The following is a 26,818-nucleotide window of genomic DNA, read 5'->3' on the forward strand; positions in this document are numbered from 1 at the left end:
TTTGGAAGGGTTATTTTGGTCATTTTAGAGAATTCCGATGGTGTTTTTTGATACAAACACCATCGGCGAATTCTGGAAGGACTACAGATCTCCGAGAAGTAGGATTAACGCCATCCGTGGGTGTTGTTGAAATTTACCAAGATACCAGAATCGCTGTCAGCTTGCTAATTAATCCCTTGGAACAGAATTACTACATCTCGTTAGTTAGAGCGCGTTCGGCTAGATTTTAGGTTGGAGGGGTCACACTGGCCGTTCAGCACTCTCCAGTCTCACGGGCGTCGGAAGGTGACCACACCTAACCGGTCACGCTGGGCGTGCATCTCGCTCTAAGGACCAAACGGATCCGCTGACCTCTGTATGTTTGAAGAGATGCAGGTGAGATTTGCTCGTGGGGTCCACCATCCTGCAGGTATTATGGAGATCACGTGCCGCGAATTATCCCGATCTAACGGCTCGTGTCTGTCTTGGTTTCTTTCGAGATTCCACTAATAAAAAGCTGGGTTTTTACATGGAGGGAGAGAGGAGAGATGGTTTCTTACCTCTGTTAGGCTTTTCAGGTTTTCGCATGGCATCCAACCAGTGGACGTGGTTTTCCAAGCTGAAGATTTTTTTTTTTTTTCTCTATCAAACCACGCGCAGGCAAATATGTCTTAAAGAAGTACTGAAAAATTACTGTGGACAGAATAGTTTCAACTAAGTTAGGTTGTGGAAGTTGAATTAGAGGATAGAAATCAGTAATTTTTATTTTAGTTATTTGGTTAGAAAAAAATTTATTTTTATTTTTATTTAATTTTTTAAAAATAAAAATATTTTAATTTTTTAAAATTTAATTTATATTTTTTTAATAAATTTTATTTTAATATTAATTTTAATTTTTATCATGAACCAAACATAGTGGATCATTCTTATTCATTCTATTTTCGATTTCAATTACGGATCAAAATAGGTACTATTTATTTTTTTAATTATTTAAAAAATAAATTAATATATTTGCTTGTTAAGCTATCAAATTTTATTGTCCAATTTCGAAAACATCCTAATTTAGGTGGGGCAATTAAGATGAAATTTTTGAAGGAGAACTATGGTACAATGATGAACATGTCCCACGGACAACCCTTATGAATAGACATAACTACCAAGTAATCAATATAACTTTATTCTGATCAATATAACTATTCTGATCGATATTACTTTATTCTGCATGATATTTTATGTATCACAATAACTATTGTATGCATGTCCTTTCTGTCAAGCATTCAAATCTGAAGGACTATTCACGAGAGATCAACATACCCTTCCTCAATGCTAGATATGCATGACTCCAATCAAAGCTGACTGTCAGATGTGTGTGGTCGAGTGGACCGAGATCATGATCCAGATCCGATTTAACTTGGACGCGATCCAGGCCTTAATTTGGAATCTGGACCTGAACAGACCCACAAGGACTTGAAGTCTCCAAGGCAGATGTTGGCTGTCAGTCAAGCTGGATTAAGACCCAACCCGAACGCTGGCAGCTTGCTTTATGCCACTACAAGTCGTGGTGATGTCAGGGAATCGGTTTGAATCATGAAAGCTTTTGTAAGTTGTTATGATGCTAATAAATTAGGATCAGATGCCTCATGAATCACAACATTTAACATGCAGTACATGCTAAATAGGTACAATTTTTTGAACCCCAGTCGGGACATCATAGAGTATCATACTAATGGCTGTCAGAAGATGGATAGCTATTAAATAAGATATATCACGTATGACATATAAAGCCATCTTATTTGATGATGTAGATGTGCTGATGATGGTGGCTATTGACTGGTGCATGGCAGTCTACGGCGCAATCTGCACGTAGAGAATCTGTGCTCTCTTTTTTTTTTTTAAGATATGCGTGGATGCGTGTGGCGGTTGGTCATATATCGAATCTAGGATCTAAACTATATTCATTCTCAGCATGGTTTTGGATTGCGCCCATTTAAAATTTGAATTTTTTTGTGCCCAAGTCCGGCACCCGATCATGCGCGGGCATGTCTTTCAGGCTATTCGCAGGATACTGCGATCGCAATGATATCAGACATCATCAAAAGCATTGATAGGCGAAACGAGCTCCCAACAAAGAGCGGGAGAGCTAAGCTCATTTGATCTTTAATTTAGTTTTTGCGATTGAGACTTTATCTTTTATTCCAATGGAAGGCAGCACTCAACATCATCATACACAGTTGGAGGCCTGCAGCAAACGATAGAGCGTGTGATTGGGGACAATGTAAAACACATTGCCGGTCTTCAGCATTGCGTCAGGCCGGACGACGGACCTTGGATTCTTAAACACATCTGTTCCGGTGATGGAATGCCTTGGATTTTTCGCTAGGATCTCAGCTGCGGCCACCGGCTTCCGGTGGACCTCCACGATCCCGCCGGGGTGCACGAGCTTCAGAATGCCGTGCTCCTGCCCGACGATACCCATGACTCTGTTCTCCTCTCCACCGCTAGCTTTATATGAATTAACAAGTGGTGTAGAGAAGGGAATGGAACGCTTAATTACCCATCCAAGCCTTTTATAACTGAAGTTGCTAAGTAAAACAAGTTAGTGATTCGGTATTCTCGCGCGCTTCGTTCATGAAAGCAGCAAAAATTTTGATTGATGATTAGATATTGTCGAAAGATTTGTCCGTGTCCTGTTATGTCTTGTTGGCTAGTTGATATTCTCTAAGCTTTTACCTAGCATGATGGTATACGACTGTCATTTGGAGCAGATAAATGATTGCGATAATTAGGTTAAAATTATAAACTTTCATAGAGAGCATCAAAAGTACACATAATGATAATGGCATCATGGTTTGATAGTTTTTTTTGGTGGGGGGTGGGGGAAGGAAGGGAATTGAAATACATATTATTTATTATTGGCATGGACCCTTTGTAACTTCATCCACACTAGTTGGCACCCTCACCTTTTTACTTTTCAAGAAACTCTTGGCCACCGGCAGCATCTGAAATAGGCTCAGCTATGAGTTGACTCAACCCTGGATTTAATGAGGTTGTGTTTGTTTTAAATAAGTCAGATTTGGGCCTCAGTATTGCATGCACCAGATGCAATAATTTCTTCAGATTTGGGTACTAGTTCAGCTCCATGCACATCCTACCTTTTTCGCCTGGGGAGGGTTAAAATATCATACTCATTCTTAGCAGGGTAGCCTTATTTTACTATTTGTCATTAGAAAATAAATTTTAATTGCTGTTTTTTTTCCATTTTTGTTGCAAATTTTACTTACTGTACAGCTGACGTAGGATTTTGATACAAAATTTCATGGCGCTTAACTGATTAAATTCATCAGACCGCCATGTAATAGTTGACATTCATTGGCAACTCCTCCTGCTCACTGAATGATGACAACCATCTATTTAGACGGATTCATAATCATCCCTTTCAATAAATTTGGATCTTATAGTTTTCAGCTATTCAAATACTTTCAGCTGTTGAGGTAATAAAATAGTTGATGCAACGTGGCTGCTAATACAAGACTTTTACCATCACAATAATGTCAGCAACAAATGGAGATCCAGATCCTGATCCCAACTTGAAAAGGCTTGTCTCCCAATCATGGCTATCACTGATTGGCGCAATAGAAATCACAGCATCCATGATTGGAATGATACCATGATTAGGAAACAAATCCTCTCCAGTCCAAACTAGAAATAGGGATTTTGAGGTCCTCTCCAGTCCAAGTCGAGAAAGGGGAGGATCCCATTTCACAAAATAGAACACACTACACAGCTTGGTGCACTTCGGAGGAATAAAAAAAGGCGTTGGGGTAGTGGACCATATCCAAACCTGGATCGATGAGCAAATAAATCCTAGTAACATAACCCAATCACCAGCGTATGCATCCCAGAGAATTACCAGTTTATGATTAGATAGACATTAAAGGTCTAATCAAAATTTTCTTGCACAAGACGACTGCTGTTTTGTACCATCATTTCTTTAGATTGAAAGGAAAAGAAAAACAGAATCCCTATCAAAGTGTAGACGAAGTATCTCTGGTCAAACACAGGAAGACCTTGACACCGGCACGTCACAAATTTCGTTTCGGAATGCTACATATTGTTTGTTAGCCAATCTATCAATGCAGAAGTCACAAACATTTGTTGAGAATAATATTAGTGCAGATAGAATCCATATACGTTTATCCATCAATTGTACCTAAATTAACTTTCACTGGGTGTAAGGTTAAGTTTACCGCAAGTCCAAACAGTACGATTGTTGTATGACTGAATTAATTTTTTAGACTTTCAAGCAAAGGAACCTTTGCAGTTTAAAACAATCTAATAGCTTGAGCATTGAATGTATGAAGGAACCGAGTTCGACTTGCAATCGAAGTTTCAAGAATGAAATCCAGATGACAAGTTCAGCTTATCAGTCACTCTTCCATGGCATCACCCTCAACTACTTCCACCTTTTCCTTCAATGGAGTGATTTTGGTAGACAAGACCTCTGCATACATTCAAACAACAATTTAATAGCTACAACACAAAAAATAAAAAATAAAATAAATCAAGAAAGAAATCAAGGAAATCGCTTGTGCAGGTCATTGTGACTAATGTTCTTTTCTCCCCATATACCCCCTGATATTTTGCAAGATCTAGTAAAAGCATCATCACATAAAGGAAAAAGAGAAACCATCACACCTTGTTTCATCTATTGTGGCCGGTCCACTGTTGTTAATAGAGGTACTGGAAACTTTGACCAACATGTGAACTTTAGATTATGTCAGTAGTCTTCACCTTTTGTGTCTAATATTTCTGTTGATGTTACTCATAGTTTTTTTTTTGAAAAAGCTTATATCAACTCGATAAAATTGGATCTTTACAAATTATATGTGAACTTTTTGTCAATATAAATCCAGAAAATTTTCCAAGTTGGTTAAAGAGTAGCCATATGATTTTCTTATTGAGAATTATATGAAATTTGAAAAGAATATCTCCAAAGCAATCCTGATACTCCGATTAAAGATATTCAAAAACAACTCCAAATAGTTGAACTATTAACCAAATATTGAATTCTTCAACTATTTCATCATTATTCATGAAATAGTCATGAATAATGGAATTCATGTTTTTATGACAGCTACAGTTTTCTTTTTGTTGCCTCTCCAATGCTTGTTTTTAGATGTGCTTGCATGTAAATAAATCAACTTTTTACAGCCTAAAAACTATTGTTTTTCAACTTCTCAAAACTTCTTATCAATTATTCTTATTTTCCTTGAAAGTCACGGGTATACCTCATATACATACATACATTTGCACCCACTCACACATACATATGTACATACAAATGCATGATATAGGTTGACCCTATGTATATATGGAAAAGTTACCTGTATGCCCTTTGACAAAGGAATAGCCTTTAGAACTGACGTAGGTCCTTGGATTTGGCAACAGATGGTTTCTCAAGTACTCTGCACGGCCCTAATCAGCAAAAGGCAAATCAACAAAAAATATTAGAGATAGCCCCATTAGAGAACAATCAAATGTTACACCAACATGGCACACAATTATGTAATAAGTACCTTTGTTATCACACAAACATCAACATTGCTCCCACTACCCAAGTCATTGAAGATGCCAGAGCATATTGCCTCAGATACAATTTTTATTCCCTCATCTCTCTGCAAAAGAAATACCAAAATTTCAAAATTAATATGAATACTTGAAAGTTACTCGAGGAGTCTTGTGCATCAGAAGAAAACTTCTCTTGATCTGCAAAGAAAAGTGCTTGTGGATTGCCAGCATATTCTAATTTAAGATAATAAGTAAACAATTTTACTGAACAGATGTCTCATCTCAGGCAAGCGAGTCAGAATCTCCACCATGGATTTGTCAAATGATTGTGGAAATACATGTTATAATTGAACCAGATCTCTGCAGCATTTTATGCAGCAAATAAATAGCAATTTTGACATCAACAAAGTCTAGATCCATATAAAGTTCCAGAAGACTCATATATTTATATTTAACTTCTCACTTTCAACAATATCAACTATTTACCCATAGGAATGACAACACCTCCAGCTTTCTTGACATTCCCATTTCTTGTGATATGTTCACAATGTTGTACATGGAATAGTTTCCAGAGTAGCAAAAGTTAATACACACAATATAGCTACCTAAGTGCATATCTAAAATTGTAAGCATTTTGCAGAATAAGCGGGGGATATGCCCCCACACCCCCCACTTATTCCGCCAAGCAATGTTTAGGCACCATGGATAGGCTTATTCTCCACTTACCATCCCAGAGGATATCCCTCCCACTTCCATCATAGGTCTATTTCGATGTTGGACTTAGATAGGCTTTATTCCACAGAATTGGGTGGAAATTTATTCTGCCCAATTACTGTAATTACCCCTCAAATTATTCTGTTGCCCCTATCCACTCTAAATACACAAAAAGTGAGAAAGCAATTTTATCAAAGTGGCAAAATCTAAAATCATCACAAAATCCTATGCATATTAAATGCGCTTTATTCTCTGCCCTTATGCCCTGCACTTATACCTCCAAGCAAATGCCAACAAGTCCTTATCCCATGGAATAAATCCTTCCCTTCTACAATATCCAGATAACTTTCCCTTATTTTCTCAAAATTAATTCCACAACCAAATGCTACCTTAATGGCTTAGATCATTTTATTCCCAACTACAAAATTACATATGAATTCATGTAATCATTTGAATTTCATCACACTGCTAGGGGTTTAGCAACTTTTGTACATAGCAACCTCCAAAAGCCCATGCAGGCAATTAGATTTTTCGAGAAGAATTCTTTCGAAACAAACTTAAACATATTAAGAATTATTCACAAGTCTCTCCAAAGGCTTGGCATAAATTTCCTACTAGTAGAATTTTTGAATGTAACCTACAAATGTACTAATAGAAAGAACAAAGTATGCTAAAATGTGTGAGGATTCTATATGCAACTATTAACATGAATTCAGTGTCCAATTCTAAAAAACCTGTAATGATATTTTCACCCTCAATAGGACTAGCAATTTTCCAGTGCTGATCCACATGTTCCAATACCATAAGCACCCTCAATTATGACAATGGAACATTACAGAATTGCCCTTAAGGTGTTCCAATTATACTCAGGAAGCTACCTGCATGAATGCAAACATGTGTTCTCAAGAAGAGCCCCAAATATGTTATGGTAACTTATGTTGGCCTTACTATATGCATAACATAAACAATAGATCATAATTCAGTAGACATAGTTAACTTACAGTTAGTCCCTCTCGGTATTTTGATTCAAATATAGCCATAGCAGCAAGAGATCCAGAACCCATTGTAGCAAAAGGAAGGGTATCAGTTGAACCATGAGGGTAGACCTGCATGATAGTTGTCCATTGCAGACATCAGTCCATGTCAAAAAGCATATCAAAAACTCTTAAAAGAAAGACATGCAGATTGGTACTTACTGTGTGCAAATGAGGTCCTGTAACATCAACCCCACCAAGGACCAAAGCAGCACTAACATAACCTTGATAACTGTCAAAAGATAGAACAACATTAAACTTACTTAAAAATTGTATATGGAGATATCAATTTTAAATAGCCCCTGAATTATCTAACCTGAAAAGGTGCGACTTCAAAAGAGTAAGGGCAGTAATAACCCTTGATTCTCGTCCAGTTGCATAACGGTGCAGCTGCAGCTGAGAGCTGACCATATCTGAAGAAAAATGAATGCATATGTGTAACTTCTATAGCAAGTAGGTAGTTGTCCACTAACTTCAAATAATAGAATAAGAGATTCAAGTCAGTATAAGTTACTGCAGTGATGCAGTTTCATCATCCAAAAAAAAATTCCACAGAGGCAGTTATAACTTCTATTATTTATACCAGTAACGGCCTCTGTATCAGCAGCAGTTCCTGCTCCACAGCAGTAAATGTTTGGTGCCATGTAATGAATCTTTTCACAATTCTTGTCAGCTACTATAGGTCCTTCAGTTGCCCTAGTATCTGCACCTAGAATAACACCATCCTGAAAAAAATAATAATAGATGTAGAGATAAGCACAAGTTCAAAATTACTAAAACCTTAAAGCTAAGCCTTATGATGTACATATTTATGTATTATTTTTACATGTGAATTTAGCAAGAATCATGAAGAAAATTTGTCTCCACTCTACAACTATCAAATAAAACATTTATAGCAAATCTTAGGAGGTATAAAACCTGTAAAACTGTCAGATAGCATGTAAACATGTTATGATGTCAAACTCCACAGTCCAAATCAGAATTGTAATGCTTTTCAACGAGTACTATATTGGCAGAAGCATCCTATACAAGTTTTTGTGCTTATTTGCTTAAGCATAAATTAAATAGTAAGCTGCGCCTCAGCTTTGGATCTCTACATGCCTACAACTAAAAAGGTGGTCTGAATTCTATTTGCATTAAAATTCAACTGTGGAAGCTGTAAAAACCACCATAACATGCGATATTTCAATCTCATCTGTCTATGTATGAAGGCTCTCAATCTGCATACATCATTGTACATAGTGCTTTTCTTTGTTAATATAAAGATAAGAACACCACCATAACATGCAGCATTTCAGGCTCCCCCACTTCTTCATGACACCTCTTCTCTAAAAAACTATTGCAAAGTATTCACCTGAATCTGGTCATCCAACCACACACAGGATCAAAATACCACAGTCCATCATTTCGGGAAAGGAATAATTGTAGAACCAAAAAAGCAAACACTATCCTACTCATCTAGAGGGCAAGCCTCAATGCAACGGTAAGGCAGCTCCATTGAGACCTGGATGTTGCGGGTTCAAAACATAGAAACCACCTCTCTACATGGGAGTAAGGTTGCGTACATCTGACCCTCCACAGACACTATAATGGGAGGAGACTCGTGCACTTGGACCCTCCTTTTCTTATCCCAGTAATATATGAGAACACAAGTGACCCAGCAATGGAGAAGAACAACCCCTTTTAGTAGAGCATTTAGAACACTTCCAAAGCAGTAGCAATGATAAATATGCTCTTCAATAATGTCAATATTTCCTTACAGTACTTCAAGCAAGCTTGCTCTGGCTAGTGTGAAACTGTGAAGCTGATTTTCATACATGATCTCCTTCCTTGGTTACATCAGCTTGCAAAAATCTTTTGAAATCCTCCATCTAATAGAGCCTTGAATGGTGATAGCAAATACATTTTTAGATTGTCTAATCATGATAAAGATTATCCACTTTAGATAGAACTCTCAGTGGCAGCCAACTCAAATTTCTCATTTGAAGCTTTACCCAAAATCCTCTCCCAAATTATCATTACCATGAAGCATTCCATTCTTCCAAATATATCTTACTTCTCTAATCTAAATTAGCTAGCTGCATACATGCATTCTCACTTGGGTTTAGAACCATTATCTAAAGTTCTTCTACCAAAAAGTTCAAATCAGTAACTTCAAAAGATATTCCTGTCCAGTTTTTAATGGCACTAAGGCTCACTTTGAACAAACCGAATCAATCTCATTGTCCCTAACATGATCTACATGTCTCTCTTCCCATTACACCACTTTTTTATATGGCAAAGTCATCAACTCTTTTGACACTTGACAGTCCTGGATAATGTTGAATACTCACAGAAAGAAATGCAATTCAAATTGTAGTTCTTTCTCCATCACTCAATCTTATTAGTGAGTTAAACTAGTTGCCATGATGGAATGTAATGCAAACTGATAAAAATGGCAAAATAAAGTCTTCCTTGTACAAGTAGCATAGCAAAAGAAAGAAAAAATCACAGTCCTTTTAAGCTGTCATACTCAAATAGAAATACATTTATATTACTATCAAAGAGGATAAACCAAGTTGGTGCTAACTGTGATTTGAAACACATATAGAGATATAGGTATTTTGCATAGCATTTTGATGCTTGATATATAGAAAGTAAATGAAGTTAAAAGCATACTTATGCTAAATATTTCATATTCTATACTATTACTTTGAATCAATTACTTTAAGGAAACTACAAGAAGTCTCAATTAAATAGCTGCAGAACCGCCTGGTCATATTTATAAGGTACGTCCCCAAGGAAAGCATGCCAGGCTAGTATAGATATCTAATTGTCTTGATCACGGTTGTGCAGACTAGCAATGGACCAAACTTGCCGGCAGTTTATATACCTGAAAGACCAAGCCAACAATGGTGGTTCCAGTCTTCCTGAAAGACGGCGGCTGGACCCCTTTCTTCAACAGCATATCATTTCTGCGGCATAAATCGAAGCTGAATCCACCTTTTGGTGGTGAATCTGCCGCAGCTCTTGCCATCTAAACATTGAAAAAAAAGAACATAAAAAATAAAAAAAAGAACTTGTACACAATTTGTATAACACATCGTATTTCATCAGAAGAACAGCATTAATTGTAAAATTCTAAAATTTTACAACTCATGAGAAAAGATCTGATTCGATATCTATTTCATCCAAAGTTAAAAATTTAAGAGTGAACAAAAGTAACACTTGTTGTCCTTAGAAAATCTAATCTCCAAATAGTACAAAACAATCTCAAAGATATCTCAATATTAGCAAGCCCGTGCTCAAAAGGAGGAAAAAAAATCAAGCACGTCAAGAATCAAAATCAGTACAGAAATATTTTTGGTTTCTCAAGGACCACTTCCAGACCATTAAAGAACGATAAATTTTTATCACTTTTCAAAGATAACAAGGGAAACAAAATCTCGTGTCGTTAAAATTTTTTCGAAAAATCTCTCATTTTCTACACCGTGAAGTGGAGCAGATTGATATGCTTACCGATCTGCTCGAGGCCGTGCGAAGGATTGGCGAAGTCTTGGAGGACGGACGAATCGGACTAGCGAGAAGAGAGAACGACAGAGAAAGGGAGTTTCTTGGAGGCGAAGAGGGAGGCGAGAAGAATTTCTGCTGTAGGAGAAAAAAAGAGTTGAAACAACCGAGCCGAGATTGATCGAGCCTTGGTCGGGTCAAGCTGGGGTCTGATCAAGGTTGCTTCGGTGTGAGATTAGGTTTGAGCTTGGACTTGGAGATCGAGCTTAACTATTTGGAGCTCAGATCAAGTTTAATTTCAAACCAAGTTGAACAGCAATTTTATTAAATAGCACAAGTATTCTTAATTAAAGTGAAATCAATTCAAGCTTGAATTATAGGTTGATGTATGCTTTATATGAAATTTGTGTCACATTTAAATTTACATTGAGCTGATTCAAATAATCAAAAAAAAATATTTTTAAAAAAAAAATCAAATAAACTATTATCAATATAATATGCAGGATGTTTGGTTCGCAACTGGAATTAAAAAGTGAATGAAAATCAGAATGACTGGGAATCAGGATCAGAATGGCTAAATCCCCTAAAATATTTGGTTCGTAATCGGAATCGGATTCGAAATCGAAATTGAAATGAAAATTTGAATCTATAGAAGAAAGTAGGGATTGAGTTCTACATAGATTGGGCCATTCCTATTCTACTATAGAATCAGAATCGGAATGGGACTCCTCCCAACCAAACGGTTGGAATAGGAGTCACCCATTCCGATTCTGATTTCGATTCCAGATCCCTACTTCTTCAAACCAAACACCTCCGTAATGTATAGAGAAAAAATATATTTGATCCTTGTTGAATCAATTTTGATCAAATTGGGCTAATTTTTAGTTTGCTTAACATTGATTTTCAACCTATTTTGCCGGTTCTAGGCTGATTATTTAAGCTTCACCACATGTTCCAAATTTACTTTAGCCGGGCTTGAGTCAAGTCGGGGCGCTCAGTTCACTTAACGGCCCTAAATTGGACCAACCAGACCATACCCGAATCAGTTTAATAGGATAGATTTGGATCTAGGTCAGATCAATTACTTAATGGACAGGTTTAGAGGGTCCAAATTTTGTCCGAATTTAATTTCATCTGAATCTCTATGAACGATATCCAGCATATTTTTTTGGATAACGAACTTAAACCCATTTTTTGGATAACGATGCTTTAGATATTGTCAACTTCATGCCCAGATGCGGTTCTTATATCCCAAACGGAAGTGTTCGTTGGGCGGGTGACCTTTCCAACCCACTCAAACCCCTGGTCTTTTTGGCAGGCTTGGTCCAAGATTTTAGGATCTGGGCTTAGGGACTAAAGCTTGGACCCAGCCAGCTTGAGCCGCATTTTTTTTTTAGCCCTAGATTTTTGTGATTAACCCTTAGATTTGCTGGTTTTAAACTTATTGGGCAAAGATCTATAATCTTAAGGGGTGTTTAGTTTTCAACCAGAATTGGAATTGGAATGCATTGGAATAGAAATCGGAATAGCCAAATCTCTCGAAGTATCTAGTTCGTAATTAGAATCAGAATAGAAATTTTGAATTTTTGGGAGAGAGTAGAGATTTAAGTCATTTTCATTCCATTCCGAAATCTGAATCAGAATAGGAGTCTTCCCAATCAAATATTTGGAATGAGAGTCATCCATTCCTATCGATTTCAGACTCCAGCTCCTTCTAACCAAACAGGTAAACACCCTCTTAGAGTATTTTATTTTAGTTTTTGAGTATTAAAATTGCCGTCGATAACATTTACTTATTCATATTTAGCATTTTAAAAATATTTTTAATTATTTTCAATATTTTTTAAATTGAAAAATCTGGTCACTTGATCTAACATCCGAAGTTCGAGAAAGGCCTTGCATCTAAAAAGCAAGCTCAAAGATCAAGTCACGCTAGATTGAGGATCATATAAATTGTGCTAACCTTTGGGAAGGAAAATTCTTTGTGCACCGCGAACAGTGCAGAACTACGAGTACCATCCGCGGTGATTGGTTCACACATGGAGCCGGAATACGATGTGCAAAATTTTTTTTTTTCATCATCCCCATGCGAAAATCAATCACTGCAGGCGGTGCGCGATTCTGCACTGCCCGCGGTGCACAAAGAATTTTTCCCTTTGGGAAAACCCAAGCTAGATTCTGGTTTCATCTGGGCCACGCACAAGTCTGGTTCTGTCATCCAAGTCATGTAGTGCCAATTGCTTTGAGGAGCGGTGTTCGCGTAGCCATGGTGAGAATGGTCCATGTAAAAATTGGATAAAGAATAACATGCTCTTGTTTATGTATACATACATAACTTTGTATGTTCTCGAAGGTGAACATTATTTTATACACTTTAATATATCATACTTCTACTAGCTTGACTTGCAAGCTTTCGGGCATCTAAAGCCTGCTTTAAGAGGGAAGCATCTATGAATCATGTGATTCAAGATCCATGAAATCAAAGTGGGAGGATAACCTGGCGCCATTTCCAACGAACAGGGGGAATGGAAATGTGGGTGGACAATGGCCGTGCAACCTTTGTAAAGTAGGGACAATGCCTTGGGCGGCTTTTGCCTTTTATTTGAATCATTGTTAACCATGTTTGAACAACATTGACTTAAATTAGTAAATGCTCAATCCTTCATGCAATCCTAATGCAGTGCAGATGTACAACTTACATACCACTAACTGCATATTTCTAAGCTAATGGTATGCCAAGTGCATGCCTCGAAGCAATGTAATTGATTTGGAATGAGTTTCTAAAGTCCTCTCTTCTAGTAAACTAATAGCCAGCAATTGATGATTTAACTCAGTCATAGAACTATTATTCTTCTTTATGTTCTAGGAGTATTCACCTTTCCATAATAACAGATGATACAACAATGTTTTTATAAAAGGTACCATGGCCAATCAAAATGGTGATCTTTGTTGGCAATGCCTCAAGACAAATTACGTATAGTTGATTCATGCTGCTCAAAGCTTGCCTTTACTGCATTTGTAACCCAGGGTTATTCTCATAAACAAAAGTTGGATCTATCATAAGTATGACATTAACATTCAAATGGCTCCAATAAGCGAGTCCTTTTCTTTCCACATCAACCAAACACGCTCCAATCATTTATCATCAATTAAGATAATGTCCATGAGCTTATTCACAACCGAGAACTCTTAATAAGCCATCAACTTGCATGTAGCTTGATTAAGAAAAACCATTTATCGAAGTTCATTGAAATTCTCATCAAGTATCGACAAAATTAGATCTTCGCGTGAAACATAATGTCTCATAAGAAACATTTTCTAGAAGACTATCCAAGGCTAAATGAGCATACACCTGTTTCTGCCTCTTTCAGATATTATATGGCATTATAACTAGATCCACCAGGCATGCAAGGTTTTGGATGAGACTAATTGGAGTTTTTCCAAAACATAAAACAGCTGATAGGTAGAATGGGATATCACTTGATAGTTGATCCATGTCATTAGCTTATATTTTGTTTCTTACTTAGATTTATTGTAATGAAATTTCAATATATATATTTACTGTTTCTTACTATATAAGATACTAATGCACCAAACTAGAGTACGCTAGTCATACTTATAAGTAACACAACTAATATTTGATCAGATGCTTTATAGTGTCTAAAATTGTAAGGCTCATATATGGTTGCTCAGCTTTATATTCATGGAGAGGAAAGTTAAATCAATTGCAACTAAGTTGAACTAATGAAGTTTAAGACAAAGTTAATATCTTCTCCCAGTCTTGTTATATTAATCAGCAACATGTAACCGATGTTTGCCATAACCTTTCTTATCATACAAAGAAAAGATCATAAATAAACAGGTCAGTAATGATATAATTTTAAAATATTGCCTTCAGCATAGAAGGATCAGCACCATCCATTTTAACACAGCAACACATGCAACACCTGCACAATCATGGAGAGAGCTGGAGGTAGGAGGACAGAAACAAGCACAGGCAAATTAAATGTAGTTAATACTCGCAAAATGGAGAGGGACCTCAACTGCAGAAGGACAAGGGACCAAATATGTCATCTTTTGCCCATGACAAGAAGCCATTTAATGAAAAATGTATTCTAGACCTCTGGAAGCCAAAAATGCAATTGTTACAGAACTTGAAAAGAGCAAAAGAATTTAATTATCAATGATACTTCATCAGCAACATTCTTCCCCACAATGTGGACGGTTTCAACAAATTATGCATGAAAATTGAAAAGTCAGCCAGAAATCCTTCAGCCAGACCGTTGATATTTCAAACACTCATAAAAAGAGGAAAAAAAATCTTGAGGGCATTCATTTTCATGCAACAAGCATTTGCAACATTGAAGCCATGCACGTATGGCTAAATCTTGCCAAACATAATTTCGATCCATCCAGAATTTTCAACTAATGCCAGCCAACAAGGCCTACCTTATCATTCCCTTCAGACTTACTGAGGCGATCCTTCTTCCACTTCCTTCCACATATCAGCATTGCCTGAGAACTTCTCCTTCATCTAGTCGATGAGCTCCCGAGCTTCCTCAAAGTTCGACGCATTCATAGGCCCGTTCACGAGCATCTTCATGGTCGAAAAGCACGGCACCCGATTCGTTGCCATGGTCTCCTTGACCACTCCCAGCACCGCCTCAAACTCTCCACCTTGGCAGAGGTAATAAGTCAAAGTAAAGTAGCAGCTACTATCCGCGACACACCCTCTTTTTCCCATCTCCTTGCAGAGCTTCTTCGCCTCCTCCAAATCCCCCTCCTCACAGAACCCAAAGATCAGATGGTTGTAAGCAACCCAATTTGCCTTCATGCCCTTCGCCACCATCTCCTTGAACAATGCCTTCGCCTCACCAGGCCTCTTGAGCTTGCACAAGCTCTGTATCCTCACATTGTAAGTGTTGAGCCCCGGATGGCAGTCGTGCTTCTTCATCAGCTCCAAAACCCTTCCCCACATCATCGAACCGCTTCTCCTGGTAAAATCCGGCGAGAGCCGTGCAGAAAGTCGTCATATTTGGCTTGATTCCGACGCGGCTCATTTCGTCGAGCACCGAAAAGAAAGACCTTGACGTGCCTGACTCGCAGAAAGCCTTGATCAGAGCGTTGTATGTGTCGAGATTGGCGGTGATGCCATAAGATGTGGGGAAATCCCGGAAGATCCGGCCGACTTCGTCGTGCTTCTTGGCAAGGATGCAGGCGAAGAGGAGGGCGTTGAGGGAGCGAACGGAGGGGAAGCCGGAGGCCTTGAAGGTGCCGATGGCGTCGTCGAGCATGCCGGCCTGGACGAAGAGAATGATGGCGTGGGAGCAGACGCGGTCGGATGGGAGGTCAGGGCGGGGGGGAGACGAAGCCGTCGACGTGGGAGCGAAAACCTTGGTGTGTCGAGCGAGTCTCATGTTCGATTGCCGACTTTTCATGAAGTCAGCAAAGCTAAGCGACTACATCGTTACAAGAATGAGACAAATGGATAGTGTGTATCGGCTCAAAATAAGCGCTTGTTTACCAAGCTGTATAATTTATAGAAGCTAGTCTGAAAAATAATGATCCCATCAAATCAGATTGTCTGTAGTATATTCAGTAATTATCCTTTATTTATAATAAAGTTTGTGAAAGATTGTTCAGCGGGAATTGGGTTATTAACAACCATCTGATCATTGGGCTATGTAAAGAGGGGGATTTGGAGGAACCGAATAAGGTTACTTACAACCATCTGATATTTAGGTTCTGTAAGAGGGGGTGGAGGAGGCGAAGAAGCTACTAGTATTGATTATTAGAAAAAATGTTAAACCCAACAATAATGACAAATTACTTCAATACTGGAAACCTGTTGTGACATGCATTGTCACAATATTTCTGAGTAAAAGCACTGCCAGCAGCTGCATCATAACAAAACCAGGAGACAGCAGGCCAAGGAAAGGTGAAGAGGAAATGGGTCATAGAAACTGAATCCAAACCACGAAATATTGGATATTTCTCCGAACCCAATGTACAAAGGGTGGTCAGGTCATCATCTGATTGGTTCCTAGATAAGAATGGGCTTTGACACAGCAGCATTAAGAAGGGATTAGCAAGAACGAGTGGGTTTTGAAAAATAAGGGCAATAGTAGAAACAGTCGTCAGTAATAGTAGAAACGTCAAAGAAGAAGGCCAAACAAAGCGGAGCCGGTCTTCCAAGTAACTAAACCAGTTTCCCCAAAAACCTGTTTGTCAAGATGAGGGGTAGAAAAAAATTTTAAAAATAAAACAAAGAAGAAATATTCTTTATACTAATGATCACGAAGAAACCTTCAATACAAATTTAACAAACTGGGTAGAGAAAAAGGCATCCAATAACATAAAAAAGCATTGCTGCTAATGATCATTATGAGCATTTGATATTATTGCTCCCAGAAAAATAAATAGCAGATAAAACAATTACTAAAGCACATGTTAGTGCTGAAGCAAAAGTAATGCTGGATACAATTCCTGTATGTGCCTCATTTCCACAAGGTACCTGCCACATGACATTTTTCGCATATCCAGCACCCAGATTTTTAAGTGTCCATGAGCAGGACTCTGGTTGTAATTGTTTTGGTCTACAACGTACAAACAAGTCTGGCCTGCCTATTTCGATCCTTGCATAACCACTGGAGTCAAGGGGCTGCAAATGAAATCAACTAATTAGAATTGCATGTTCCAAAACTTGCAGAACTGACTCTGGCAAATGTAATTGATATTTAAACTACCAGAATTTGTGGGGCAAAGAACACTAGTAAATAGAAAAATGGACAAAATATGCTTCAAAGCTTAAGTGGAAAATGACGAGCTAGTTCAGATATTCTTCTTAGGGTTAACTATGTGAAACCAGTGCAGTACCTCCTATATGATTTGAAAAAGTTTCAGAGATCCCTGGATAAGGAGTGAAAGCCAAAGTGTATGATTAGTGCTGGCCCCACTAATTTAAATTTATTTATGACCTCTATCTTAATTTATGTTTAAAGAATAGAAAACCCCATCATAAATATAATCTCTACATTAGATTTATGTCCATTGAAATAAAACTGATCACCAGTTGTCTGCCCACTTGCTGCTGAGTTATTGAATCCAAAGTACAACATAATCAAGATCCAGGTATTGTAAATGTGACGACACACTTGGTAATATCCATTTCACCGCAATACTGTCAGCCATCTCATTCGCTAGAGAAGTGCTTGAGTTCATATTTGCAATCAGAAACAGGAATTAAACTCAAATAAATTGCAATATCAATTTTTCTCATGCATTCATCTTTATTTCTTATTGAATAGGAAGCTTATATTCTATATGATTCAGATTTCTAATAAAAATGATGATGCTTCAAATTTGATGGTTTCACAGGAGAGAGAAGAAAAAAAAAATGGAGAACACCAGAAAGAAGTAAGAAGAGAGGCATTGGTACCCTAAACAATGAATTACTCCAGCAATTTAAGACTCAGTAAGTCAGAATTTCTGCTCAATTTAAGTCAGTGAGTTAGAAGTCACTGAAGCAATTCATTCGAATCCAAATGTCTTTGAGTCATCAAAGAACATGAGAATAAGGCATTTCAATTTTCAATCTTCAGGGTTCGTTTAGTATGTCCTTATTGAATAAGATGGAGTCCAGATGTCAAATTTCAGTTTTAAGATGGGTACAGGGAGCCCTGTGGAGATTTAAATCAAGTTTGGGATGATTCAGAAATCTTAACATGGGGGATGCCATAAGGATTAAAACTCGTAGCTTTTCTGTCTCATTCCTCAAGAAGTTGGACTTTCATTTCTCTGCCTCATGATATGAAACCACACAGCTCCCAACCACCCTTCCCAAGTGCCTCCGATCACATTTTATATTGATGGAAACAATCTTTTTTGCTTCAGCTTCATGATGCTAACCCCTGCATGAAGGTTGATAATGGACTTCATGTAAAATATTTCGAGTTTCTATTATCCTTTAGCATCCTACAACCCAAGGCTTCCATAGTGGCCCATGTTACAATATATCAATGATTGTACTTGAGACAGTTCTCTGACTAGTATTGAAAATTCAAGATGACACACTATCCAAACAAGTATAAGCATGCCTTTTATACAGAAGAAATATCATATTCTAAAACTATATGCATCCAATTAAGTTAATAAGTTCATTAGTCGTACAAGAAAATGATGAGGAAAAAAAATCGACACATTTGGCATTGAGAGCTTCCTAGTTGTTGAATATAACAAATTTTGAATAATTTAGGTTCGATAAGTACATTATATGCATCCACTAAACAATTCACCAATGAAAATTGCATATTTTAATTACATAAGATGCTAGTTTCAGCATACAACCACCAAAATTATACAAACAAAGTCTTAAATAACATGAAACAACCACCAAAATTATACAAACAAAGTCTTAAATAACATGAAATGCTCCAAAGTAATGCGTCATAACCATGTTGATTTTTTTCTAAACTCACTGGATATCGAGCATGCAGTGGTAATTGAATAGCAGTTTCATAGTTCTCCAAATACTCGTTCCTTATATCCATGTGAATTTCAACAATTGATCTGTTGGACAGAGCAGAGGGTAATTCCAGATTCGAGTCTCCAAAAACGGCAGCATCAAGGAAGACTGCAGGGAGAAAAAGCTGTCAACACTTAAAAAGGAGTACAAATCAATTGGCTTTGCTGCTCCAATATGATAAGCTTTCTACCTCTAAGGTGGACAAGATGTTGCAGCTCAAATGGATCTGCAAAGACTCCAATTGGAAGTCTTTCAATAACCACTGCTTCACAAGAGTGAGAATCAAGCCACTTCACAGCATCTGATTGGTTAACAAATCTCAAGGTGGAAACCAGATGTCGATGAGAACCTTCACCGCTCAGATGACGGTGTAGGTCTGCAAGTCGAAGCACATTCATATCATTGGCCAGCCCCCTACAAAAGTCACCTGGACCGAATTCCTGAGCTAAAAAATCATGAAAATCTGATTCAAGCAGGCTATCGTGGTGATCAAAATAAGAGATGGCAAGGTAAGCTCGAGAGCACGGCAAACAGCCAAAGATTCTCCTCTCAACGCTTCCCACAATGCTTGCCTGGCATTAAATTTAGTATAAGAAAATATAAACATTAATAATTTATAATTAAAGCCATGTCTAAAACAATGATAAACATAAAATCATGTGAGCAAAATTATATAGCAAAAAAGATACAATGAATATAAAGATAACATATATTTCTTGCAAGACAACGCTCAAAAGACAAGTTTATTCCAAAAATTATTATCTTACCTAATTATAATAAAAATGAGACAAAACAATGTTAGGTGACTCAAGTGCAGCCCATAATGCAAGGCATAAGTTTTCAAGCTAACCTGGTGGTCAGGAGAAAAAGCAAAGGCATGACATGCCCAATTGCTGGTTAAGATCAAGAGGAAGAAGAAGCCAAATATCATCAGCCATTGGGCCTTATGTTGGCGGCATTGCATGTCCATATACTAGTGGTTACACTTCCCAGTGGAACTGCGAATGACAGCAAGGACCAGGCATTAATGAGAATCTCCAATTTATCTCCATGTATATCATTATGCGAGTCACAAACAATTCACCAAACATTGAGATTACATCAATCGGGAGGGGAAAAAGATGAAAATGTTGACAAATAATTAGCTGATTTTCAAGGGCGATGAATAAATAAGTTTGAGGTTTAATGCAGTAGCAACTAAATAACAAAGAAGAAAACACAAGAACAGCATGACTCTAGCATTCTAACAAATCAGGGACAGGAAATAGAAATTTTCTATACCTGCAAGTAAAATTTTCCAAAAAATTTCGTAGATTCTTTGGAAAAGAGGAGCATATCAAATCCAGTTGAGCGGAAAAGGGTTTCAAACGTCTCCCGCTAAAGAGATTTGGGATCAATGAGCTATGAGAGAGAGGGAGCGCCTCAGGCCTCAGAGAGATTAACGGTGGGGTGTCGATGATCAGAGAGAAACTTATCTCTGATTTTTGTATTGCAGAGGACCTAAATGTTAGAATGCAACAATTCAGCGTTAACTCCTATTTTCATCGGTATAACGTCTATTTTGGGTAATGATGTGCGTGTTGTTTAAGGATAGCGACATATCAGAATATAAACAATACTTGTAGATACTAATGCTAAGGTCATTTTATATCTATTGGTAGGGTTGTATGCAAATTTTATATCCACTGGTGGGGCTGTATACAAACCTTAGATCCGTTAGCGAAGCTGCATGGAATTAGTTTCAAATATCAATCTACCTGAAGATGATAAATAGCTATCTGAGAGTCTTTAAAACATTTATATTTTCGCATAATCAATAGGTTGAAAAAAATACTAAAGGCCTGTTTAGAAAGGATAGGATTGGCCCAAATCCTACAGGGTTAGAATCCCCCATTCTTTCCTGGCCACTGTTTGGGGGTTTGAATTATGGGATAAGAAATCAATAGGATGTGGCTAATCTTACAGGAAAAAAATAATGAGCTCGATTATCAGGCTCTATCTTCTCGCCCCTATCGTGTCGACGCGCGATCTCCTCCCCCTCCCCGCCCTGCCCATCATCGCCTCCTCCCCCTTTCCAAGTGCCCCCTTCTTTCCTCGCCCTCCTCCGCCTTTTCGTCTCCATCCCCCACGCCCTCTGTCTCCTCGCCGCCTTCGCCGGCCGCCGCGAGGGCCCCGTCGGCGCCACTGCCCTCAACCTCCTCGTTGCCGTCCTCTCCCGCTCACACCGCCACAACTCGCACAGAGTCCCATATGCTTGAGAAAAAACCCCAATCGGGACCTAAGAAACCCTCCGATCTCCCTCAAGTTCTCTCTTCCCCACGGATCTCCGAAAAAGAGCATGAAATGAAAAGAAAAATACACGAAAAAAAAAAATCAATCTTTGTGAGAAAACGTCTTACCTTTGAATTTTTTCCATTTATCCTTTGTTTCGTTGATTTTTCCTATGATTACTCAGGTTTTTCCTGTCTTCTACGTCCTCAAAATTCCTGGGGGCGGTTTGGAGCGGCCGAAGAGGGAAGCTTAGATGGCTCGGGTTTGGTGTTGGGTGTCTATGCGTGGGAGTTTAAATTATTGGTGCCCCCAAAAGTGCTTATTTGGAGAAAGTAGGATTACGGAAAGAAGTTCAGGATTTAAGCCCTCATCTAAAACCGAGATGTACTAATTAAGCCTTCCAAATGAAAAAACTCCCAACAAGCAACTTACGCTGTCGAACTAGAATTAATAAAATATTATCTGATCCATCAATTCTATATATCATAAATAAATTTAAATTTAAATTAAATAAATTTAAATTATAAATAAATCAACCTATTTAATCTGTTTAATATTTAAATTAAATTTAAATTTTAAATATTTAACCTATTTAATCCATACAACTCATTTAATATTCAAATTAGATTGAATCAGATAATTTATTTAATCTGTTTTATCTGTTTAAAACTTATTTAATCCATTCTGATCCATTTAATTAGATTTGTTTAATCTGTTTAACCCGTTTATGATCTGTTTAATCTGTTAAAACCTACTTAACCTATTTTTGATCTATTTAATCTGATCTATTTAACCTGTTTAATTCATTTAACCCATTTAATCTGTTTAATCTAATTTGATTTATTTAATAAATAGATTAAACGGATCGCATCGGATTATCGTTTAATAAATAGGTTGGATTCATGTTTGAATTTTTGATTTGTTTAATAAATAGATCGGATTTGAGTTGATGATTTTCTAACCCGATCCATATTGATCCAACTCATGTATGTCCTGATCCGACCCAATTGCCACCCTTGCAGCAGAACCATTGGATGAACTTATAAGCAAAATAGTGGATTGAAGAAAAAATAGGACGGAGAAAGGAGTCTGTTTTCAAAATTTAGATAATTTTAGCCCATTCCATGGTTTGTTTGATATAAAAATATTGTAGTTGTATGTTGGCTTCACATGTAACAGAATTTAAGTGCTTTAACATGATTTCAATTGGAACTCATAACACCCTTTACTTTGTTGAAGATACTTCCAAACTATAACTTGTGTTAAAGTAATTAGCAAATTAAAGATAAAAAACTTGGAGTACTTAGATTTTACATAGAGTAGCTTTTAGTAAAACGGCCAATCAATAAAGGCAATGCCACAAGGCACATCAATTGGCACGGTTAACCCAACATACACCATTCTACAGTAACCCATGTTAGCAACAACAATCACGATTTAAGATTCACAAAAGATAAAATGAAGTGTTTTGAATACAAGCAAAAGCTTCCAACAGTCCATGTTTTGACTACTGAATATTGAAAAACAAGGGGGAAAGCCACAAGATTGCGCAGAAAAGGAACGTTAAAAAAATTCCATAAATAACTTTTAGAGAATAATGACTACAATTTTCATATATATATATATATATATATATTGTATGCACAAAAGGATGTTTCAAGGAACAATTGAAACAAGAGTTATAGACCAGAACATTAAATATGTGCTTAAAAAACATGTTTATAATTAACTAACAGCTGGTATAAACGACATGAAGATCCCTTGATAGCATCATCCACTGCTGTAGAAGGGAATTACATCTTCATGTTTTACTCAGCCCAATTTCAGAGACCGGTGTACTTTTGTCTTGCTAGAGCATTTTTAGATCCTCTGTTTTGCTACTGAGATCTGAGTGTTTCCAGATCCTGCAAACTTTTAATCTTCCACCTCCCTTGGGTTCCTATAAATTCTCTATATTTTTACTCTCTTAATAAAGCTGGGTGGCTGTTTGGCTACTCCATCCAAGGAGTAAAAAAAACATAGAGGATATCTCTTAAAGCTATGGAAATATGAACCGACTAAACAAAATGAAGAAAAAAGCTAGGAAATAAGGACTTTGTGAAGCTATTATCCTTGTATTGTTAGAATTTGATGCCTCGAGATTCGATCCACATTGAGCCCACAATGAGATCCGCGACAAAAAATGGAGTCCAACGAGATCAAAATCACCCCAAACGGAGTCCGGATGGTCAAAATACGTGCGAGAGAATCTGGCACGGAACTCAAAGTGGCGGAGGACCGCTGGTGGGCCGGCGGAGTGGCGGCGGTGCGGCCGTGTGCGGCGGTGCATGGTTGGGCATGGCCCAGCGTGCGGTGCTCGGCCCAGGCGCGTGGGCCGGCCCAGGTCCGGGCGCCCGGCGCGGGTGCGACCCAGGCCTAGGTGCCTGCTGGGATATTTTCCAGCTAGAGGTAAACCATGCAGTTTTTCAGATATTTTCCTTCCTATTGTTTGCAATTTTTCCCTTCGCTCTTCCTCAAGATTGTTTTCACCAAATGCACAATGTTCGAAAAGTCTCCAGAAGTCATCTTCCTGCAGACTCTTCAATTCTATCGGGTCCATCGTGCCCATGACTTCTGCCACTCTTAGACTTTGAGTTGTCACCAGAACCATGTGTAACACCCCGACCCAAATCAGCTCAAAAAGCCCAAAACATTACAAAAAAAAAAAAAAAAAAAAAATGATGAAGAAGACTCCCGCTGGGAGTCTTCTTCCACCCAAATCACCGGTGGAGAGGTTGAATCCGAGGCGGATTCGACCTCCCCTACATCCTATAAAACCCCCCTCTCCTTCCCTCTAAGGTTGGTCACGACGAGCACCGGATTTTTCTTTTATTTTTCTCGAATTTTTTCGTTGAAGCCGCGGATGTCCTCATCGTGTTCATCTCAAATACTCGCCGGAGACCTCACCGGAGTCGGAGGTAAGCCCTTCTCCTCTCCCTCTCTTCCTTCCCTGAAAATTTCGACCGCCGGCGATCGGCCAATGGCCGGAAATCACGAAGAAAGGGGACGGATCCCCTGTTTTCTGATTTTTTTTTTCTTTGTTTTTGCCGCCGTCCTCCTCTTCGCCGCCGGCCGAACCCCATCGCCGCTGTTGTCGGATCTCCGGCCAAGCTGCCGGAGCCCGAGCCACCGGGGGGGGGACCTCACGGTCCTCCCCTGTTTCAGCCAATGGTGGCCGCGGGAAGAAAAGAAGAAAGGAAGAAGAAGAAGAAAAGAAAAAGAAAAGAAAAAGGAAAAAGAAAAAGAAAAGAAAAAGGAAAAAGAAAAAAAAAAAAGAATAGAAAAAGGAAAAAGAAAAAGAATAAAAAAAATAAAATAAAATAAAATAAAATAAGAAGAAGAAGAAGAGAGAGAATTTTCCTCTCTCTCCTTTCTCTCTTCTTTCTCTCTCTTTTCTCTCTCCTCTCTCTACCTTCTCTCTCTATATTTTCTCTCTCTAGATTCTCTCTCTAGACTTTTCTCTCTCTTTACGGATTTTGTCTCTCTAGGATCTTTTCTTCCTCTCTGATTGCATCATGAATCTTAGAATAAACTTGAAGATAAAAATAAGATGATCTGAGGTTGCTCCAAAATTCGTGCAGTAGATCTGATCCCAGTTCGATCCTATTCAAAATTTGTAACACTTGATTCATATTTAGTTACCCTGATAGGACCTCTGATGATCTCGATCATGAGTGCCTCATCGGAAGGATACGAAAGTTTCTCTCTCCACTTTCTCTCTCTACTTTCTCTCTCTAGAATCTTCTCTCTCTTCATGGATTTTCTCTCTCTAGAAGTCTTATGGATCAGTGGAGGATCTAGATACTTAGGTAAATCCTAATTTTGGTTAATCCTAAGAGAGATCCTAGATTTGTGTTATCAGATCGATTATCGGTAATTTTCTCCATATATGTGATTTTTATATTGATCAGGGTTATGAAGAGATGATTGTCTGCATATGATATCGAGTGGAATATCTTGTTAGAGAAATTCATAAATCAAAGAAGAACATTGATTTCTGTGTTTGGATCAGTCACCGGTAAAGGTAAGAATCCCTGTACATGATCACTATTATATATGCTATTTTACTATTGGTCTTGCATCGTTGGTTTTGCATTATCGGATTTGAGATCGATGAATTTATTATATCTGAGATACTGTTATTTGATTTTGAGCATGAGTATGTTATGTCAATATATATGTATCAGAGATTGATGGCATGATTATATGGATATGACATATCTGAATTGATCATAATGCAAGACAGAATTGATTGATGAAATCAACACATAATGATTAAATGAAAAGAAAGAGATATATGGTATGGACTAGCCTTGTCATGTGGAACAGCCGGCCAGGAGCTTATGCCTGGGACAGCCCGCCAGGAGCTTATGCCTGGGACAGCCCCCACTGGCTTACAGGTGGATCAGCCGGCCAGGAGCTCATGCCTGGGACAGCCCGCCAGGAGCTTATGCCTGGGACAGCCTCTCACGGGCTTTGGTACGTGGGACAGCCGGCCAGGAGCTCATCCTGGGACAGTCTTGAAAGACTTTTTAAAGTGGATTCGATCCGGATGATGACTGAGGTATAGACTTGGATAGTCCAGAGCCAGAAAGAAAATGTTAAAATCATATGATTATGAAAGGAGAAATGAAAGATAAGATATGAAACAATTGTTGAACAAAAGTGTTTCACCGGTTAACATATGATGATGCATCTATTTTGACAAGACAGAAAATTTATGAATGTTTGCATTATTCTGGACATTGAACATGAGATTTTATATTTTATTGCTTATCCTTATTTTCAGACTATATTACTATATCAGTGTGATATGGGAATTCTTACTGGGCTGTAAAGCTCACACCCCTTCATCTTTTTTTTTCTTCTCAGAGTTGCAGGATGACTTAGATTGGCTATGGCTTGGATTTACGGGTGAGCAGAAGGATAAATAGAGTGTCATAGTATCTGATCAGAGAATTGAAGGAATGTTAATTGTTATTATGCAAGTTTTATGAATTACTGTTGAAATTAAATATTATGGTTGATAAGATTGTAATGATTTATTTTGGCCTTGCATATTCTTTAGGGCTTGCTCTAAGGAGTGTGCGGCCATCACGTATCCGACCCGGGTGTTGGGTTCGGGGCGTGACACCATGCTTCCTTTTGCTCCAGATGTTAAGGCACTACGGAGTTTTTCCCATGCGCTACCAGTCTCATC

General features: G+C 38.0%; 2 protein-coding genes and 1 pseudogene across 4 annotated transcripts; all 3 read right to left on the minus strand.

Moving 5' to 3' along the window:
• Positions 1 to 4,146: 4,146 nt before the first annotated feature.
• Positions 4,147 to 10,974, minus strand: LOC105051503 (proteasome subunit beta type-7-B). Its single transcript, XM_010931988.4, has 9 exons — positions 10,794 to 10,974; positions 10,168 to 10,311; positions 7,879 to 8,020; positions 7,612 to 7,708; positions 7,458 to 7,527; positions 7,263 to 7,367; positions 5,556 to 5,654; positions 5,364 to 5,454; positions 4,147 to 4,480 (listed from the first exon to the last, which is right to left on the minus strand). The coding sequence occupies exons 2-9, from the start codon at positions 10,309 to 10,311 to the stop codon at positions 4,407 to 4,409; spliced, it is 822 nt and encodes a 273-aa protein (XP_010930290.1). The 5' UTR covers positions 10,794 to 10,974; the 3' UTR covers positions 4,147 to 4,406.
• Positions 10,975 to 14,942: 3,968 nt separating this feature from the next.
• On the minus strand, positions 14,943 to 16,742 carry LOC105051513 (pentatricopeptide repeat-containing protein At1g11630, mitochondrial-like; annotated as a pseudogene).
• Positions 16,743 to 17,130: 388 nt separating this feature from the next.
• Positions 17,131 to 21,884, minus strand: LOC105051520 (uncharacterized). 3 transcript variants are annotated; one of them, XM_010932012.4, is made up of 5 exons: positions 21,708 to 21,884; positions 20,159 to 20,306; positions 19,499 to 19,880; positions 19,262 to 19,416; positions 17,131 to 17,445 (listed from the first exon to the last, which is right to left on the minus strand). In XM_010932012.4, exons 2-5 carry the CDS (start codon positions 20,276 to 20,278, stop codon positions 17,167 to 17,169), a joined length of 936 nt encoding a protein of 311 aa, XP_010930314.1. In that variant the 5' UTR covers positions 20,279 to 20,306; positions 21,708 to 21,884; the 3' UTR covers positions 17,131 to 17,166. The 3 variants fall into 3 exon arrangements, with proteins under 3 accessions (XP_010930314.1, XP_073108380.1, XP_019704622.1); XM_073252279.1 differs by lacking the exon at positions 21,708 to 21,884 and adding an exon at positions 21,272 to 21,295; XM_019849063.3 differs by lacking the exon at positions 21,708 to 21,884 and adding an exon at positions 20,590 to 21,051.
• Between the last annotated feature and the right edge of the window lie 4,934 nt (positions 21,885 to 26,818).

The sequence above is a fragment of the Elaeis guineensis genome, chromosome 2 (genome assembly GCF_000442705.2).
Source record: "Elaeis guineensis isolate ETL-2024a chromosome 2, EG11, whole genome shotgun sequence".
Taxonomy (NCBI): domain Eukaryota; kingdom Viridiplantae; phylum Streptophyta; class Magnoliopsida; order Arecales; family Arecaceae; genus Elaeis; species Elaeis guineensis.